Source organism: Moschus berezovskii, chromosome 11 (genome assembly GCF_049115385.1).
Source record: "Moschus berezovskii isolate FMDL1 chromosome 11, NW_MosBer_1.0, whole genome shotgun sequence".
Taxonomy (NCBI): Eukaryota; Metazoa; Chordata; class Mammalia; order Artiodactyla; family Moschidae; genus Moschus; species Moschus berezovskii.
The window spans coordinates 83,012,905-83,031,063 of NC_142470.1; the positions used below are offsets into that span (position 1 = coordinate 83,012,905).

The window sequence follows — 18,159 nt, forward strand, 5'->3', positions numbered from 1 at the left end:
GTAGACATTAACATCTGTACAAAAACAAAGAAGACACCTAGTTTGTTAGAGATACACATGTCATCTCTGAATACTTTAGACACTGATGACAACGGTTAGCCCTAAAAAAGGTATGAATGGGAATGGTGTTGATTTGGCCTAAGACTTGTAGTCATTTTTGTACCTTTAGAAAAATTTAAAAACATCCATTTGAAGACAAGTTTTTACTAAAATAACAGACTATCAAAATAAATAAGCCAAAACTTCTCCTAAAGCCAGAACTTAAAATTTCAAAAACTTTAATTATTAATAGTAACTTTTGCTGAGAAACCTCTGCTGCTGCTGCTAAGTCACTTCAGTCGTGTTCGACTCTGTGTGACCCCATAGAAGGAAGCCCACCAGGCTCAAAATATATATAACAAGTTTCTTCTGAATATGAGCCCCCAGGATACTTCTGAAGTTGAATTAGCACGTTCAGAGAAAAAGGGCTCCAGGTTCCCCTTTGAAGACATTCATACTGGGGAATGGTGCTATCATTAAAGTCCAGTGTGTTATCAACTCAAAAACTACTTAATTATTCAGGTAAGCTACAGAGGGGGCACCTAAGTCATTTAGATCTACTGCTCTAGGAACTTCTGCTTCATCTGTTGAATGTTGCTAACATATTGCTCGTATTTAACCCCAATCTCTGTATCCTAAGTCTCAGATAGAAACCATGTGCTCATCAGGTGTTGGGTGATTTTACAGATTTTTGACAAGTTATCCAGTAAACTCAGTGGTGATGTCTGATAACAAAAACAAAGGAGGAACACCATCGTCATTACAGCATGGCATTTTTTTAATGAGGGGAGGGGTGTCAAGAGGGAGAAGAGACAGGCTATCTGAAACCTGATGGTGTGATACAACCATGCAGTCGGTCTGCGAATCTTGTCCAGGACATCATACTTTTCTTTATGAAGTGTTTTGGTTTTTGGTCCCGCAATCCACTTGTATTAAGCACTATTTACATGGCAGAACTGGTTCAGGCTCTGTACTTATATTAGTAATTTTCAGCATGGACTTACATAATTACATATAAAAGTATATTATTAAAATATTTTGGGGTTTGGTTCTATAAATCATTTTATATCTATATCTATAAAACACATGTTGGTTATACCATATGTTTATTTCAGGTTAAATTTTTTTTAAAATAGGAAATATATTCCCATGACTCAAAATTGAAAAAGTTTAGAAAGATGAACAGTAGTAAGTTTCCTTCCCACCCCTTTCCCTCGGCCTCCCAGTTTCCCTTTCTGAGGGCATTACTCTTACATTTTCCTTGAGATATTTTATGGACATGCAAACAAAGATTCACCTATTCACTCTCCTGTATTCTTTGACATCCGTTTCTTAATGAAAATAAAGGTCAGAGAGTGCTGCTGGTAACAACAAAAATTCCTCTAAACAAGAATTAATTTGTGAAAACTCAAAAGGTATGACTATGCTCTCCCTCATGTAATGAGAATTTATCTATTCAGCTCCCTACTTCTTCACTCTTACACCATCTGTCATCCCATAAACTCTGGCTATGATACTGCTGTAGTGGTGCTGCCAAGGCCAGAAGCCATAGGCATCAACTTCTGCAGTTCTTACAAGAGTAAGAATCTCAAGTTCACAGGGAAAACGATTTTCCTTTTCCAACATTATGAAGAATTATACTAAACATATAAATTGGAGCTCTTGATCCATCAATACCTTTAGAATTATAAACTTTCACCTGATCTGAAAGTGCATTCATACTGCATCATAGCGACTTAACTTTTACAGGGAGGGACAGGGTCACCACTACCTTTAAGAAACCAAGGAAAGCTTATATAAAAAATAATAATAATATAGCTTTATCCTCCCAGTGGACCACAAACATGGTTGTGTACAGACATCAGGTTATTAACACCTAATCTTACTAACAAGCCAAGATCAAAGAAATCTGCTAAACAGGTTGTAACAAGGTACACATATGAGATGATGCAAGAAGCAATCAGATGCTAGGAAGAAGTCATTAGCTGCTTGCTGGCTGCGGGGACCAGGACTGAGCACACGGCTGGTGAAACTTTTATATTTTAAGTTGCAAGGTAAAATTATTCTGAGAATCTGATTCTGTAAGCTTGATCACTGAAGCTAACTACAAAATAAAATATGCCCCTTGAATCTCATCACAACAAACGCCTCTGTTCATTATGATCATCATCATTATGATAGCTATGTTTGTAGAAATACAATACAGGTAATTTAATCTTGACCCTTTTTAGTGGCACAGCCTTTCAATTGCAACAAATCAAAATGAGATGATCGAAAAAAACATACTTCACTGAAGAATCATCAAAACAAAGATAATTTGCAAATTGAGAATTAACAGACACTTAATGAGAAAAAGCTTCCTCAGAAGTCAATTAAGTTGGTGAGGTTTCTTTTCCATTCATAGAAACAAAGATGATCCTGGAACCTGGCCAATTTTAATGGGAGAATTTCATTCATTTTCTTTCTCGTAACATTTTTTATTCCTTATATTTAAGAAATTATTTATAAAAATATGTCTTTTAAATCAGCTAAGCAGTTTAAGTAGATATAAATATTTTCTAGTTCCTTAAAATGGTAAGAAAATGATAACGTAAATCCATGAACTCAGAAACACTAGCACAAAAATAGCACGAAATGTCAGCATACATGCCTAAGTTCTCAAATATACGAGTCTCGTGTAGCTAGGTTTGCCCTCCATGGGATACAGAGATTACTTCCAATTTCTACTCCCTTTACAAAGCACTCTTCTTCTTTTAAAGCTTTTACCAGTATGTTTTAAAGCCTTTCAACTGTTCTGCTGAGAATTATCTTCAGGAACAAAAACCACTTTTCAATCATCACTCCTTTTACAGATACCATCTTTTAAATCAAACCAGAATGCCTCATAATAAGAAATTTCTCAGTATCTACAGAATTTAAGACTTCCCATCTATTAAGCCAGACAGCAAGTTTTCTTATCCCATAGGGGAAAAAACTTGCATGGCTCTAACATGCTAACCAGGAATGTAACTAAAAGTAACAAAGCTAGAATCAGAGCTCACACACACATTACGGACACGTTTAGGGGCACATGGTAATATGAGAAAAACTGGCAGTTCATTGGAACATGACATTTGTTCTAACAACCACAAACATAAGCAAGACTAAACGTGCTGAAAATGTGAGTAATAAAATGTGTTATGTACTAATATATATGGTATATAATTATGAAATGGAAGCCAAACTGGACAAATAGAACGCTCAATCACAAATTTAGACACTAGCTTGTAAAAATTAAATGTTTTTCAGAAAATTCACCCAAAGACTTTAAAATTCATTTATAACTTGTTAAATCTAATTTGTTATGAAACATTGAATTTCCAGAATATTATATAACTGTAAAGGGTTTGTGGGAAACTGAGAAGTTTACAAAGACGTACAATTTCTCATTAGTGCAAATTGGCAAGCTTTATTCTACCTTAGGGGTATAAAGGTGCTTCCCCAATAAGGGCTTTTAGGCAACTCCATCACAAAACCCCACTGGGTAGGATCACCCCCCACCTATCTTTTGCTGAGTACTACTTTCTCATAAAGATTGCAGAAGTTTCAATGTTTCCTTTTCAGGTTGGCGTGATACAAACGGTAGCAGACAAACAATGTTAAAAAAAAAAATAAACCAAATAAAAGGCTGCACACAAGAACTTATGTTTATTGCAAACAAAAATAAAAACAGAGAGAGAGAGGGAAGAGAAGATGGTCAGAAGCACAACATATAAGGTTAAGAATTTAAAAGCATCTTACATTCTGCCCTAATGGCAGCATAATTAATAGGAACAAACGGCCGTCTTGCTGCCTGCCGCAGCCGGAGGGTATTTTTGCAGACCTGCCGAGCAAATTTTGTGAAATATGTAGTGTGAAGGAAGAAAGCTTGACGTGTCTTCACTGCAGACTTTGGGCTCCCTGTGTTTCGGACTGGCATCCCCTGCATGGCCTGGCGAGACATATGACTTCTAACTCGCGGGTCCTGTAAATCAGACACCAACAAACATGTGAAGACCAGAATGTGTCACATACATACTGCTTGCACTCTGCTCAAAGAAAAGGGCAAGTTTTATGTCTTTCACTGACGAATATATGACTTAATACAGGAGGACAGAATTTTAAAGTGTGTACCTTGGAGTAGGAGGTGGGGACTAAAGAAGGAAACTGGGTGGAAGTGGGGTGTCTGTGATCCTATACTTTTTCCTCCTAAACTGACCTTAGCAATCCCAAATCATACTCACAACAGTGAAAAATTGCCAGGAGTAACATTATTATTATTTTAATATTGAAGTGTGTGTTAGTCACTCAGTTGTGTCCAACTCCTTGTGACTCCATGGATGAGCCCATCAGGCTCCTCTGGCCATGGAATGCTCCAGGCAAGAATATTGGAGTAGGTAGCCATTCCCTTCTCCAGGGGACCTTCCTGACCCAGGAACTGAACCCAGGTCTCCTGCATTACAGTGGATTCTTTACCATCAGAGAAGTCCCAAATATTGAAGTGAGGGTCCTTAAATCTTGCTAGTCCTCAACAGGGAAATACCTATTATCTGCCATCTATGAGAATTTTACCAAATCATATTTAAACTGTTGTTCACCCCAAGATTGAGTCCATGCTTTCCTGTTTTACCTATGATAGCTCAGGAACAGGAAGAATGCTCAATTTGTATTTATTACTTTATTCAATAAAGCATATTTTCAACATGCTAAAGGTTGCAAACTGTTTCCAAAAAAGCCATTAAAACCAATATTTAACTTGTAGGCTCTCTTCTCATGCTAACACCTCCCACACACATTGTTCTTCTTCTGTATGAGTAATCTCTCAAGACCAATATTTTGAATACCTGAAAAAACTGGATTTGTCCCTGGCCCTCTCTCCACACCTACCCTAAACATTTCAGTACTATTCTTAGCTTTAATAGCTTTGTTTATTTTTAAGTTTTCCTATACTCTACTTCTGTTTGCGAGGAGTGATTCAGGCACTGAAAAACATGACATTTCTCAGCACTAAAAAGACCACTGCTTGTGTACCTCGGTAGCTGGGCTAGGAGGTAACTTCTCCTCTTCTGACTGGGTGGGCATCTTCAGGCCTCCGTATTTTTTCCAATAGAGCCAACAGGTTGCACATAACCTACACTGCATATTAGGTGGGCCCCAAGAATACCACTGATGAGACTGTGTAGCTAAAGACGGAAGAAAAAATAAGTAAAATAAGAATGTGATATAACTTGTAACAGCAATACATATACAGACAAATATTTCAGAAATAGTCCAAAGCCATTTTTAGTTTACAATCTCATTTTTCTTCTCCCAGTTTACCCAGCAAACAGTAACATCTCATACATGCATGTATTTTTCAAGTCAGAATTCATTCAGCCATTTATTTCTCTATTTTATCAAATGCCCTTATTTAAGTGCCCTCTATTACGCGTTATGCGGCTGAAGGAATTTTTGTTGGTTCATTAAAAACATCCTCTATTGTGTACATTTCTGGAGGTAAGTTATCAGGAAGGTATTAAACTAAATCCTGGTTTCCAAACCTATGGTTCAGAAACTAGCTCAGGGTTTAAGGTGCTTAGAGGGACTCCCACAGTTGGACAGAAATAGGTTATCTGTTTTTCATTCCTTTAATCAACAGATAAAACAATTATTTCACTTTTTCTCTCTTTAGAAACAGAATCCGTTTCAAGACTGTAAGTCCCTATCAAATGAGCACATGCAGCAAAGATCATAGCACGCCTACCTGAGAGCTCAGCTGATTTATTCCTGAGCCAAACACTACAGACCTGTGTTATTTTGCTCTGAAGTTTAAATTACTGCCATGTAACAATTTAAGTATTCCCACAATGGATCTGAAGTTTAAGACAGAAAACACTGAATATTCTACCCTTGACCTGCAACATTGCCTTCATCAGGTTAACATGTTCAAACAGCACATCAGGGTATCAACTAACACTTCACAGGACAGTATCAAAAAGGGAAGATATAGTGATGAATGAACTGCGGGAGTTGGTGATGGACAGGGAGGCCTGGCGTGCTGTGTGATTCATGGGGTCGCAAAGAGTTGGACACGACTGAGCGACCGAATTGAACTGATAGTCATACTACTTCTTATGAACGCCATCATGTGTTATTCTGGGGGAATCCTGGCAAACAGTAACCTAAAAATGTTCCCTCTTGTAATTTAAAACCAAACAGTCAAATAAGTCAAGCTGAGTTTTTTAAAACACAAATTTTAAGAATCCTAAATATTAGGCATGGACTTACTTTGGATTCTGAATATAAAATTTCACTTGTATTTAAATATGTATTTTAATCCAAATTAATCATGACATGTCATTTTAACATGTCAAATGCCTTTCTCTTTATACAATTGACTCAAATTCAATTAAAGACTGACAAATAGAAAACATCAAATTCTTTCTATAAAGATCAATTTGATATATATATTAAAATATAATTTATAATAGATAACTTAATACATGGACCTCAAAAATTATAAAATTAAAACTGCCTTTTTGTCATGCACATATAAAAATGGTGGAATAATTATTTAAAGGGATATGTGAGACTACATATAAGACGAAAGGGGTTTGTAAAGCAAAAATAAGACACTAGCATTTCTTTAGGAGTCTTCTACTTTCATTTAAATATAAATGAAGTTCAAAATCTAAGATTTCCCCCAATGCAAAAACAGCTATGCAATCCATGTAAAATTCTGACCAAAAGAATCTAATTTTCCACAAAGTGTTTCCCTTTGCGCTCTCATGGTACAGAAAATGGTTCAGTTCAGTTCAGTCGCTCAGTCGTGTCCGAGGTTAGGCATGTGCTATTTCCATGAAGACAGCAATCTGTCCGGCTCACACCTTCCTTGGTTGTAGGAAAGATAATTACATGGTTTGGCTTTAAAAGCCTTTCCTACTGCTGGAGCCTGGTATGGAGCATGGAGCAGAGTCAAAACATCCCCCACCCCGTGTCCTCAGTGCAGCGGGCTAAGTCCCTCCCCAGGGAGCTGCTGAGGGACAGAAACTGGGCACCAAGTAGATTTTTTAGTCAGCATTGGTGTCCTCCCTCTTCCACACCAGGCTGCTCTGACTGGAAGGACGTGGTTGTGCCACCACAATGATTGTGCCACCAAAGCCCTGTTTAAGAGACTATATTGTTGTTCGAGGTTTTAAAGAAATATAAAAAATGTATCTGGGACCTCCATGACAGTCCCTTGGTTAAGACTCAGCATTACCACTGCAGAAGACATGGCTTCACAACCCCTGGTCAGGGAACTAAGATTCCACATGCAGACAGGCACAGCCCAAAACAAAAAAAGACAAAAAGTAACGAATACCTCACAGTTCATCTCAAGAACTCATTTAACATTCAAGGCAAATATAACGCTGCCGGCATCAGGTACTTTTTTTTAACAAGGATAAGGATAAATACTGATAAATACTCTGGGGCCCTGAGAACAAGAGTATCATAAAACAAAATCTCCCAAGCCAGTGCTCTAAGAGAACTGGTCTGAAGACTATAAATAGCAGTTTCTAGCAGTATGTCCTTCTTACAAAGTTATGGGGAGCCTTTAATTTGTCAAAATATACTGAGAAACACCAAAAGGTATATTGGTATATTTCGTGGGACCATGGTTTGCACAAAGCTAGTAACAGCTCTGAATGCAGCTTAGCACACACTACTGTGGAATACTCAACAAACCCAGGACACCACAGAAGCAAATCAAAGGAACCTAACACCTGAACTGAGCATCTAAGCAGAAGATAAGGATGGACATCTATTCATTCTGAGGCTACGTTATCCTGCTCTCCATGCAGGGCTGACCCCCACACCTCCCACCAGGCGCTGCCAGCACAGTCCCTGGGAGGGTAGGGGGTGGAGTGGGGAAGAAGCCTTCTGGAGAAAACTCACCGTAGCAGCTCTCACAGGCTCGCCCGAGGAGAGGGTTTTGTGGCTGGAATGTGGTTCCCACGGCTCCATTCACAGCACCAGGTTTGCCATTGCTGGTGGATATTTGGTTGGGATTTGGTTTGCTGCTTTCAATGAAATATAAAGTGAAGTGATAAAAATGACTTGTGTAACAAGGCAAAAGATTCTACATTTCATTGCTGATTTATCTTAACCACACATAAACATTTGAATGTTTGGTGAGGAAGAAATAAAAATAAAGTGTTTAAATGATCCCAAACCATTTATCTTTACAAACCGAGGCTATGTAAAAACCAACCTCATAGGCATGACACTCACAAAATAAGTAGAGTCATATCTCTTCCTCACCCAGACATAATTTCCTTAGGATACTGTCTGAAATTTTGGAAGATGCAAGTTATTAAAGTTTATTACTTATCATGACAAAATAATTTCTGGATTAAATAAATTAAGCAGTGTGCAGTGTTTAGGAAAAACCACTTCCCATTCCTGCTGCTAGAGGGACAGCTGCTGACCCTACGCGTTGGCTCTCAAGGGAACTGCAAAAAAGCTGCATGTCAACAGTGACACCGCGGTTATCAGCTGGTTATCGTGAGAGGTAAAAGCACTTCAGGAGACTGTGACCACTCATCATTTCTATTATGCTTGAATTTTTATGAAGATGATTACGGAGCACTTGAAATTAGAAAAACCAATAAATGTATCCAAGGCATTTCTTTTTAAGAGGAAAAAGGTAATATCTATCAGATTTCCAGAGGCCATAATTCCTCAGAATCACGTAGCCTGGATTGTCTTGGTATTTACTGTGCCAACATGGCTCACTTTTTCCCATCTGGGGTAGCCTAACTGCCCTGCTTATCAGTCACACCCAAGAACACTGTCCACCTAGGTGTACACAGTATGTTCTAAAATACACTCTTAATTCACCTAACATGTATTTATTCAGGGTCCAGTAAAGAAAAGTGCTGACATCAAGGAACTTTCAGTCTAGAGGAGCTTTCATGTCTATATGCTGGGCAGAAAATAAACAAAATAAATTAGCAAATTATTTGTTAGTAATGAATGCTGAATGACTACATGCAGACTATACATATTCCTATGTCCAGTGAAGTAAAGAGAGTTCACAACTATTAAGACTTTTGAAGTTTCAGCAGAGAGTAGACTCGAGTTTCCTTTTTGCTCTTTCTCATTCCCACACTTAAACATTTACCAGTGAAAGCCTAATACGTAATTGTGACAAATTAAGATTTCTTTCTGCCAGTGATACTGTAACTCTTAAGTGACACCCTATCACCAGCCACCCCAAGAAGAAACCATCTAGCCTCTGTGTGCACTGAAAGCTCTATTCTATAAACAGGGCTATTATTTATACTTCTTATCTGTGCCAACAATGTATTTTGAAGACAAATTTGTTTTAAAAACACATTTTAAACCAGACAAAAAGTATTTCTCCTCTTACTGATTGCAGTTGGAAACATACAAAATTAAAAGTGGTGATTAAGAATTACTAAGATTTCCAAGGGTATGTAAAAATCTATTATACACAGACAGAAATGATACCCCTTGAAGTCAAATGGCTGATAATGTCAATTTCAGAAGATTTTCTCTAAATATGAAAATATCTGACATTTAACACAGGGTCAAATAAATATGTGTTAAAAGAGAGCTAATACAAATTTACAGTTGAGCAGCCTGAAAAAAGCAAGAGAGTAAACACAACTTCAAGTTGTTCAAATGAATCTAGAATGTTATGTGGCTGAATAAACCACTGACTATAATTATAATAATCACAAAAGGAAAATGAGTATGCAAAGGTGGAATATAGATAGGTCAACCACTACACATATGTTTTTCAAAACCAAGAACCTATAGATTAATTCTCAGGGGACAAACGATTGATGCTAATGTGACGATTTTAATAAAGTTTTAAAAGCTTCATTATATGAAGTTGCCCTTCCTTTAGGTAATGCCCAAATCCTTCTTCCCCTCCTCTGAACTCCAGACTCCAGTCCTCCTGCCCTCTTGAGAACTTTGTATACTTGATTCTCTTTTGTGGACCCAAATTTACATATCTCTATTTAAAAAAAAAAACAAAAAACTCCATTACTCTATCCAGTCTCAACCCTCAACACCAGGAATTTGCCTTTTCAGACAATTTTCTTGAGAGCTGCCAATCTTCACTGTCATCAACCACCTCCATCTTGCTACATTCCCTGGCTATTTTTCATTAGCATCGGACACTGTTAAACTCTTTCCCTCCTTGAAAGACACTCCTCTCTCGGGCTGTGTGATAATGCACTCACCTGGCTATTCTTTTTTCAGCTATCATACTCTATGTGATATAGAAATAATAGATTTCCTCAAGTTTGGTCCAAGGCTAATTTCTTATTACTCTAAGAAATCTGTAGTTTCAAGAACAATATTCTATGCAGGTGAAGCTCAAATTTGGACCTCTAGCCCAGAACTTTCTTCTGAGTTTAAGAACAATATATCTGACAACATACTCAACACCTCTTTTTGAAGAAAGCAAACTCAAAATGACCCAACCTGGTTCTCTGCTGCAGCTTCTCATCATGGTGAACAGCACAGCAATCCACCTAATTAAGCTAGCCAGAAACCTGGGATTCAACATCTCCCCTCTATCCCTCCATACAAGAAAATCACCTCCGAGTAGCATGCCCTGTCCAGGCCACAGGTCGAGGTCAAGTTGCTATCATCTTTCTTCTCAAGAACTTCATAACTGGTGTCCTTACAGCCACTCCCGACTCCCCAAACCATTTTCCAAAATACAGCCAGTCATCTTAAAGCGCATACAAATCTGATCATGACACTTCCTTGTTTCAAATCCAATTCCAGGGTTCACCAGAGGGCTAACCCTTGGCCCCTGCCCACCAGTCTGGCCTCTCACGGATCACCACTCTCTTTCTATCAGCCACACTGCCTTTCTCTCTGCTCCTTAACGATGTTCTGCCCCTTCCCATCTCATGATTCCATCAGCCTGGAAAGCCCCCATCACCCAGTTAATCCCTTGCCTAGAGTTCACTCAAACTCACCTCCACAAGGAGTCTTCCCTGACAGCATCACCTGAGTGTGGTCCCAGGATAAACTCTCACACAAGCTCCTCTTCTCCATCATAGTTCTCGTCACGCTGGGTGACTAGCTGTTTGACCTCTGTCTCCCCGACACTAGAATGCAGGCTCCAGAAGACCCCCTGTCTTCCTAACTGATCTAAACAGTACTGAACAGAGTGCTTCGCATATAGGAGACAGTCAGGTTCAAACAAATAAGAGTGAAAAATAATCATCGGTCCTGTGGTTAGGACTCAGCGCTTTCACTGCTGTGGGTGTGGACTCATGCTCGATCCCTGGTGCATGACAAGCCATGTGGTATGGTCAAAAAACCAACTTCATCTACAATCTGTTCTAAAATAATGTTTCAGAGGTAATTGGGAAATTGTTCAAAGAACTCAGATTCTTATCCAACTAAACAATACAGATTCATAACTTCTATTTACATATATGATTTACAGAACATGGCTGTTCTGTAAACACTTTATTTACAAAAACTAGTGGCAGGTGAGATTTGACCCAAAGACTAGTCTTCAACTTAGATCAAGACTCCAAAGTCAATGCAAAACCGAATGGAAACAATTATCTGTGGTATTTGTTGAACACTAGTTACTTTTCCTTTAATGTGACAGCACTGTAAAGTATAGGAATGCTGGTACACTTGCTTGTGAAAATCTAAGACACATGAAGCACAACACTGTTTTCTTCAGGGAGTTGCTCTTTTATAGATGAGTCAAATAAAACATAATTTTCTAAAACATTAGAAACCACTCTGCAGAAAGGACATTATAGCTCTGAATAAAAATTATGGACCTTATAAATTACATGTTATCTACCTTGAGAAAAAAGACTAATAAGAAATATAACAATTCATTGTCTATGAGGCCTCTTGTGTATTAAAATATGTATTAATGTATTGAAACCCGGTAAAGAAAAGGCTAGGTATACAATAACTGTACTGAACTCAAAGAGTGAAAAGGTTTGAATCAGTACATAGAATTTTGTAGTGAATTTCATTTTAATCCCCAAAGAACCTAGGATAGCACTATATACATGGTGCTTAATAAACTAAATCTGCTTGAACAAATAAACTGTCAAACTTATGACCTCAAAAAAAGAAAGATAATTCATTTAAAATGTAGCAAATGAAAACTGGCATTCACTTTAATATACAATAATTCCTAAACCCAGATGATAAATGCTAGGCATATGAAACAATCAAGGACTATTAATTATTTATCCAATATTTACAAAGTTTGGTTCTAATTACATTCCCTAACTTTCCCCAAACAAACAATGTAAAATCCTCCATAAAATAAAAACATACCTCAAAAGGGTAATGCACATTACCCAAATAAAACACATTATACAATATAGAAGTCTCAAAAGTTGCTAGCTTTCTGAAACACATTTGCTTCAAATAATATTTTCATAGGTTAGTTTTCTAATACTTTCCCTGAAGCTTAAATAGCATTTTTGCTCTGGTCCTTTTGTTAGTCAACCTGGGGATTCACCCACTAGCCATTTTTCTTCCTAAAATAAAATCACTGCAGTGGCATTATAATGGAAAGCAAATTGTGCTTTGTAGTGGAAGAAAATAAGATACACAAAGAAATTCAAATCTGGCTGAAGATGACAAAAATGTAAATATTTGGTTTTGGATAGAATTAATACCATGGCAAATATTTTATAAGATTTCCATTACTTACTAAGTTGGGATATACACTTGTTTCAGTTTACTCTCAGCTTCTGCTGCCTTTAGACGTTTCTAATTGAAAAGATAGATGAAATATTTTACACACAATGTCAAAATAATTATTACCACTTCATCTGTCTTAAAAAATTCACAAGAAAATAAAACATTAAAACATAATTCAAAAACTGCCTTTTTAAGATGAGTTTTTCTTTCATGCACATGTTCTTAAAATGCAGAAATTTGTAAGAAAAATCACTAGATTCTGAGGTACAGAACAGGTATTAAAAACATTTTAGACACAAATTTAAAAAATAGAGCAATGAGCAACTCCATTTCCCATTCCTCCAGGAGCAGATAAATCAAACTTATAAGTAATCATTTTTACTTTTCACATTTAGTTTCTATTTTATTTCGTTTTTGCTTTCTGGGAGGGATAAAAATAAACAATAATCTTTGCTTTTAGAAAATTACTCAGAGATGATTAGTTTCCAAAGTCTATGCAAAAGAAAGAGACAGTAACTAAGTCCAATTAAACAAGCATTTACCCTCAAATCTTGGGAGATATGCAGTAAACTTTAAAGCTTGATTGAACTCATGTCAGATCTTTAGGAACCAATTAGGAGCCAAATGCAGGGAAAGGCATGGTGAAAAGATTATATAATCAAAGCCAGAGACTGATCAACACAACAGTAAATGCAAATAGAGAAAGAAAATAATGTATGGTGGATATTCAAAAGTACGACAAATCAGAATACAAGGGAAGCCTCCATTTCCTCAATGAGAAGGAAATTAAAAAGTTTAAGGAGACAACTTAAAACTTTTAAATAAGGAGTTGAAATTTTTGGAAGTAATTTAATTCAAACACATTTCAACCATCCTTGATGTCATCATTGCCACCATCTCTAGAAACTCTTTTCACTTTGAATAACGCAGATTTCCAGAGCACATGGTCTTCACATCTACCTAAGTAGATCCTGGGGGTGGGGTGGGGGTGGGGGGCGCGCATGCAAACTTTATTTGGAAAGTCAACAACAGATGAGAAGATGGCAGACAAATGTTCTAAAGAACCATCTTACTTGGTTTTGGATGCTAGTTTGAAATAAGCACTTTCTGAATTATATATGATGACGACACTGGACATTTTTCAACAAGCCATGGGTATCTATTCACAACCTCAACAACTCACTAGGGTAATTTTTTACTGATCCTTTAAATTGTATTTTTATAGCAAAAAGCAGAGACATTACTTTGCCAACAAAGGTCCGTCTAGTCAAGGCTATGGTTTTTCCAGTGGTCATGTATGGATGTGAGAGTTGGACTGTGAAGAAAGCTGAGCGCCGAAGAATTGATGCTTTTGAACTGTGGTGTTGGAGAAGACTCTTGAGAGTCCCTTGGACTGCAAGGAGATCCAACCAGTCCATTCTAAAGGAGATCAGTCCTGGGTGTTCATTGGAAGGACTGATGCTAAAGCTGAAACTGCAATACTTTGGCCACCTCATGCAACGAGTTGACTCACTGGAAAAGACTCTGATGCTAGGAGGGATTGGGGGCGGGAGGAGAAGGGGACGACAGAGGATGAGATGGCTGGATGGCATCACCGACTCGATGGACATGAGTTTGAGTGAACTCCGGGAGTTGGTGATGGACAGGGAGGCCTGGCGTGCTGTGATTCATGGGTTGTGGAGAGTCGGACACGACTGAGTGACTGAACTGAACTGAACACTTGCCATTGGGTGATCATATACTTAGGGGAAAAAATGCCTGTTAAATCTATTTGCCCCTTTGTCTCTACCAGTTCTGACATGTATCTTGAAGAATTATAATATACTAGGTCACCTGATGGAGAAGGCAATGGCAAGCCACTCCAGTACTATTGCCTAGAAAATCCCATGGATGGAGGAGCCTGGTGGGCTGCAGTGCGTGGGGTCGCTGGGGGTCGGATGCGACTGAGCGACTTCACTTTCACTTTCACACATTGGAGAAGGAAATGGCAACCCACTCCAGTGTTCTTGCCTGGAGAATCCCAGGGACGGGGAGCCTGGTGGGCTGCCGTCTATGGGGTCGCACAGAGTCGGACAAGACTGAAGTGACTTAGCAGCAGCAGCAGCAGCAGCAGGTCACCTGAGGAAAATATACTTTTCCTCCAAAAGTAGTAATTGAGAGAATTACCTCAATTTGGGACATTTGGGGAAGATTTAAAAAATAAGTTAATCTCTGCTTTTAGAGATAATTTTTGGGAAAAGTTCTATATTTATGTACAGTAAACTTTAAATAGTAAAGACATTAAACTAGTAAAGACCAACTACTACACTTAAGGTCAAACACTTGGGGGTATAATCACACATATGTCCAGGAGGTTTCAGAAGAACTCTTAGACATCTGAAGTCATTTCCGTCAACTCTACCGACAAAGAGATGAAGCACCAGGCACATGGAAGGAAAATGATACCTCTCTGGTGGATCTTTCCCTGTTATCTTTTCAAAATATTTATCATAATGGAATCTGAAGTAAAGAAAATATTGAGACTAAAATCTTAAAATGGTATGATAAAGATATGAAATTACATAGTTTATAGTGGTCTAGAAAAGATAAAGCAAACAAAATACATTTAAAACTAAGTATACTGCTAAGAAATATTAATGTGTAAATAGTTCATTTTAAGGCAACTATATTGGTAGCCACATGAAAAAATTACCTGCTGCACGTATCTGTCAGTAGTTTTCCACATGTAATAATATTCAATGATGCTAGTCAATGATTTCCAAGGGAGCTGAAAAAATATGTAACACGATAATGAAAACAAACTACTGTACGAACTATTTTCCTTTAAAACCACTTCTTAAAAATAATGAGGCAATAACCTACATGGGAGACGCATTCTAGTAGAAATGTCTGAGAAAACTGAAATTAATTCTGAGTAAAGGGTCCCCAAACAAGTTCTATTCAGCTAGAGATGATACAACACATTTCTCAGCCCCCATTTTGTTTAAAATTATAAACCTTATGACTGATAACATTTCATGACTTAATCAGTTTTTCTCGGGCTATGGGTGGGATTGAAGTATAATTTTTAGAAATAGTATTTTGGAGTCTGGCCTGAGTTCTTTAACTTCCAAAGATGACATCCACAGCTAGGGGTCACTGGTCTGTAGCGTAGTACTTCTCATCTTTTCAAAAACTGCTCTACTTTAATCTATTTTTTTGTAACTAAAATGAAAACCTAAATCTCTGAAAAAGAGCACAGTCAAGTGTGGTACATATCAGAAAAGTAGGAAGCTTGTCTGCTATTTTCCATAATTATTCAAAAATGGCCAAATGAGCTTCTACTTACGAGACCCAAGATGGAAGAAAATATTTAGTATGTCCCTCTGTAAAGGGAGATCTGTTATTCATTCAAGAAGCCAATCAGGGCACTTCAAACAGAATGATAACATTCAATTGTTAGCTGTTGAGGCAGACTTACTGAAGGGTGAGTCAGCACCCTCTGACTCTCATCGAGCTTGCCCTAATGTACCCTTCCGTTCCGTTCCGTCGCTCAGTCGTGTCCGACTCTTTGCGACCCCGTGGACTGTAGCCTACCAGGCTTCTCCATCCACGGGATTCTCCAGGCAAGAATACTGGAGTGGGTTACCATTTCCTTCTGCAGGGGATCTTCCCGACCCAGGGATCGAACCCGGGTCTCCCGCATTGGAGGCAGACGCTTTAACCTTAATGTACCACTGGCTTTAAACAGTTCTTCCCAGACCCCAGTGCAGCTAGGGGTCTGTTTGTGACCTACATGGACACCATTCATGACATTCCTGTCATCTCCACATTTAACTCACCTGTTTGGCCTGAAGAGAAAAATGGAGTTTACAAAAACGAAATTATTTTTAAGTTTAATTGGGTGGCACCTTCAACAAATGTGGTCTCCTTACAGGAACAGATTGGCACAGCTGGCATTTCAATTGCAATTAAAGCAAATATAATTTTCTCCAATTTAACATAAAGCAATCTAAAGGAGCTGAAAGGGTCTGAGGGGCAGTGTTAAGGAGCTGACTACAGCAAAACCCTAGGCATAGTCTCCTAGGGTTTTAAGCAAAGCAAGACTTCTTATCTCCTAATTATTCTTTTGGGAAACAGCCCCTGGCATGCAGTTTACCTGGTAGTCTGGAAAAAGAAAACCAAGTGACCATGTAACCCAAGCTTCCTCATGAGCCAGATTTTATTCAAGTCATAAAGTCCTAATCAGCTGTGTTCAGCACCACCACACTCTCATCAGGAAGTGTAGGTCATGTCTGTGTCTACTCCTGATCAAGTATCATCTCTCCCTCAACCCTCACTCTGGCTTCATGGGAGTTCCCTGCTGCTGCTGCTGCTGCTGCTAAGTCACTTCAGTCGTGTCCGACTCTGTGTGACCCCATAGACGGAAGCCCACCAGGCTCCCCCTTCCCTGGGATTCTCCAGGCAAGAACACTGGAGTGGGTTGCCATTTCCTTCTCCAATGTGTGAAAGTGAAAAGTGAAAGTAAAGTCGCTCAGTCGTGTCTGACCCTTAGCGACCCCACGGACTGCAGCCTACCAGGCTCCTCCATCCATGGGATTTTCTAGGCAAGAGTACTGGAGTGGCTTGCCATTGCCTTCTCCGGGGAGTTCCCTACGATATGCCAACTGAAGAGGAAAAAATCCAAATGCAACAGATGGCTCCACATGATGCTGGCACCAACTGGAATTAGACTGTAGCATTTCAGCCCCAAGCAGGAGTGACTGAAGCACAGTGAAGAGGGGAGACCCTTGTGGAGGGCGGACCATTAGAGTGGACATTTGATGTTGTACTCTGAATTGCAAGAGATGGCCAGAGGTACTAATCTACATCCACCTGTGGACAATGGTCATTTCTTTGACACAATGATCAGGGACTTGAAAGGAATCAGATTAGAGGACTTATTGCGATGAGGCTTAGAAAAGAGATCTGTGGGACAGACTTCTGGAGGGGGTCTGGCTGTGAGGATATTTGAGCCCCTGTGCTCACAAAGGTCCTCTGCACAGGAGGTTTCTCATCCATCTGCTGGCCAAGATGATCCCCTCTATGGCTGCCAGCAAGCCTCTTTCCCTAGACCCCCAATGACTGCTCAAAGGACACAAACAAAATAGACACACTCTGTGGAAGCCACGACAGGGTCTCTTATCGATTCTGATCCGATTCCTCCAAGTGTCTAACCTGCAAGGAACAAAGTACACAAGGCCTCCAGCATGGCACCATTCCTGGTAACATGTCAGCTAGATTAGACTCTCAGCATCCTAAAATAGCAGTTAGCTGTTCTTATTGAATGGACAATTATTCTAGATTATGATTTCCTTTTTTTACCTGAAATGCATTGGCTAGCAATACTATACACAGACTTATGAATGACTTATTTACACA

General features: G+C 38.7%; 1 protein-coding gene across 10 annotated transcripts in view; it reads right to left on the reverse strand.

The window, feature by feature from the left end:
- The window catches only part of MTA3 (metastasis associated 1 family member 3), a 222,724-nt gene that overhangs the window by 23,866 nt on the left and 180,699 nt on the right, over positions 1-18,159 (reverse strand). For 5 of the 10 annotated variants that reach the window (XR_016038611.1, XR_016038612.1, XM_088841516.1 and 2 more), the window contains 5 exons: positions 15,452-15,526; positions 12,770-12,828; positions 7,975-8,099; positions 5,089-5,240; positions 3,820-4,042 (listed from right to left, as the gene is read on the reverse strand). Coding sequence is in view for 8 of the 10 variants with exons in the window: in XM_088841516.1 (XP_088697642.1) it covers positions 3,820-4,042; positions 5,089-5,240; positions 7,975-8,099; positions 12,770-12,828; positions 15,452-15,526 (634 nt within the window). In the remaining 2 variants the exon portion in view is untranslated. Of the gene's footprint in view, positions 1-3,408; positions 4,043-5,088; positions 5,241-7,974; positions 8,100-12,769; positions 12,829-15,451; positions 15,527-18,159 lie in introns of those variants that run through there. The other 5 variants (XM_055401001.2, XM_088841515.1, XM_055400998.2 and 2 more) reach the window with 3 other exon arrangements.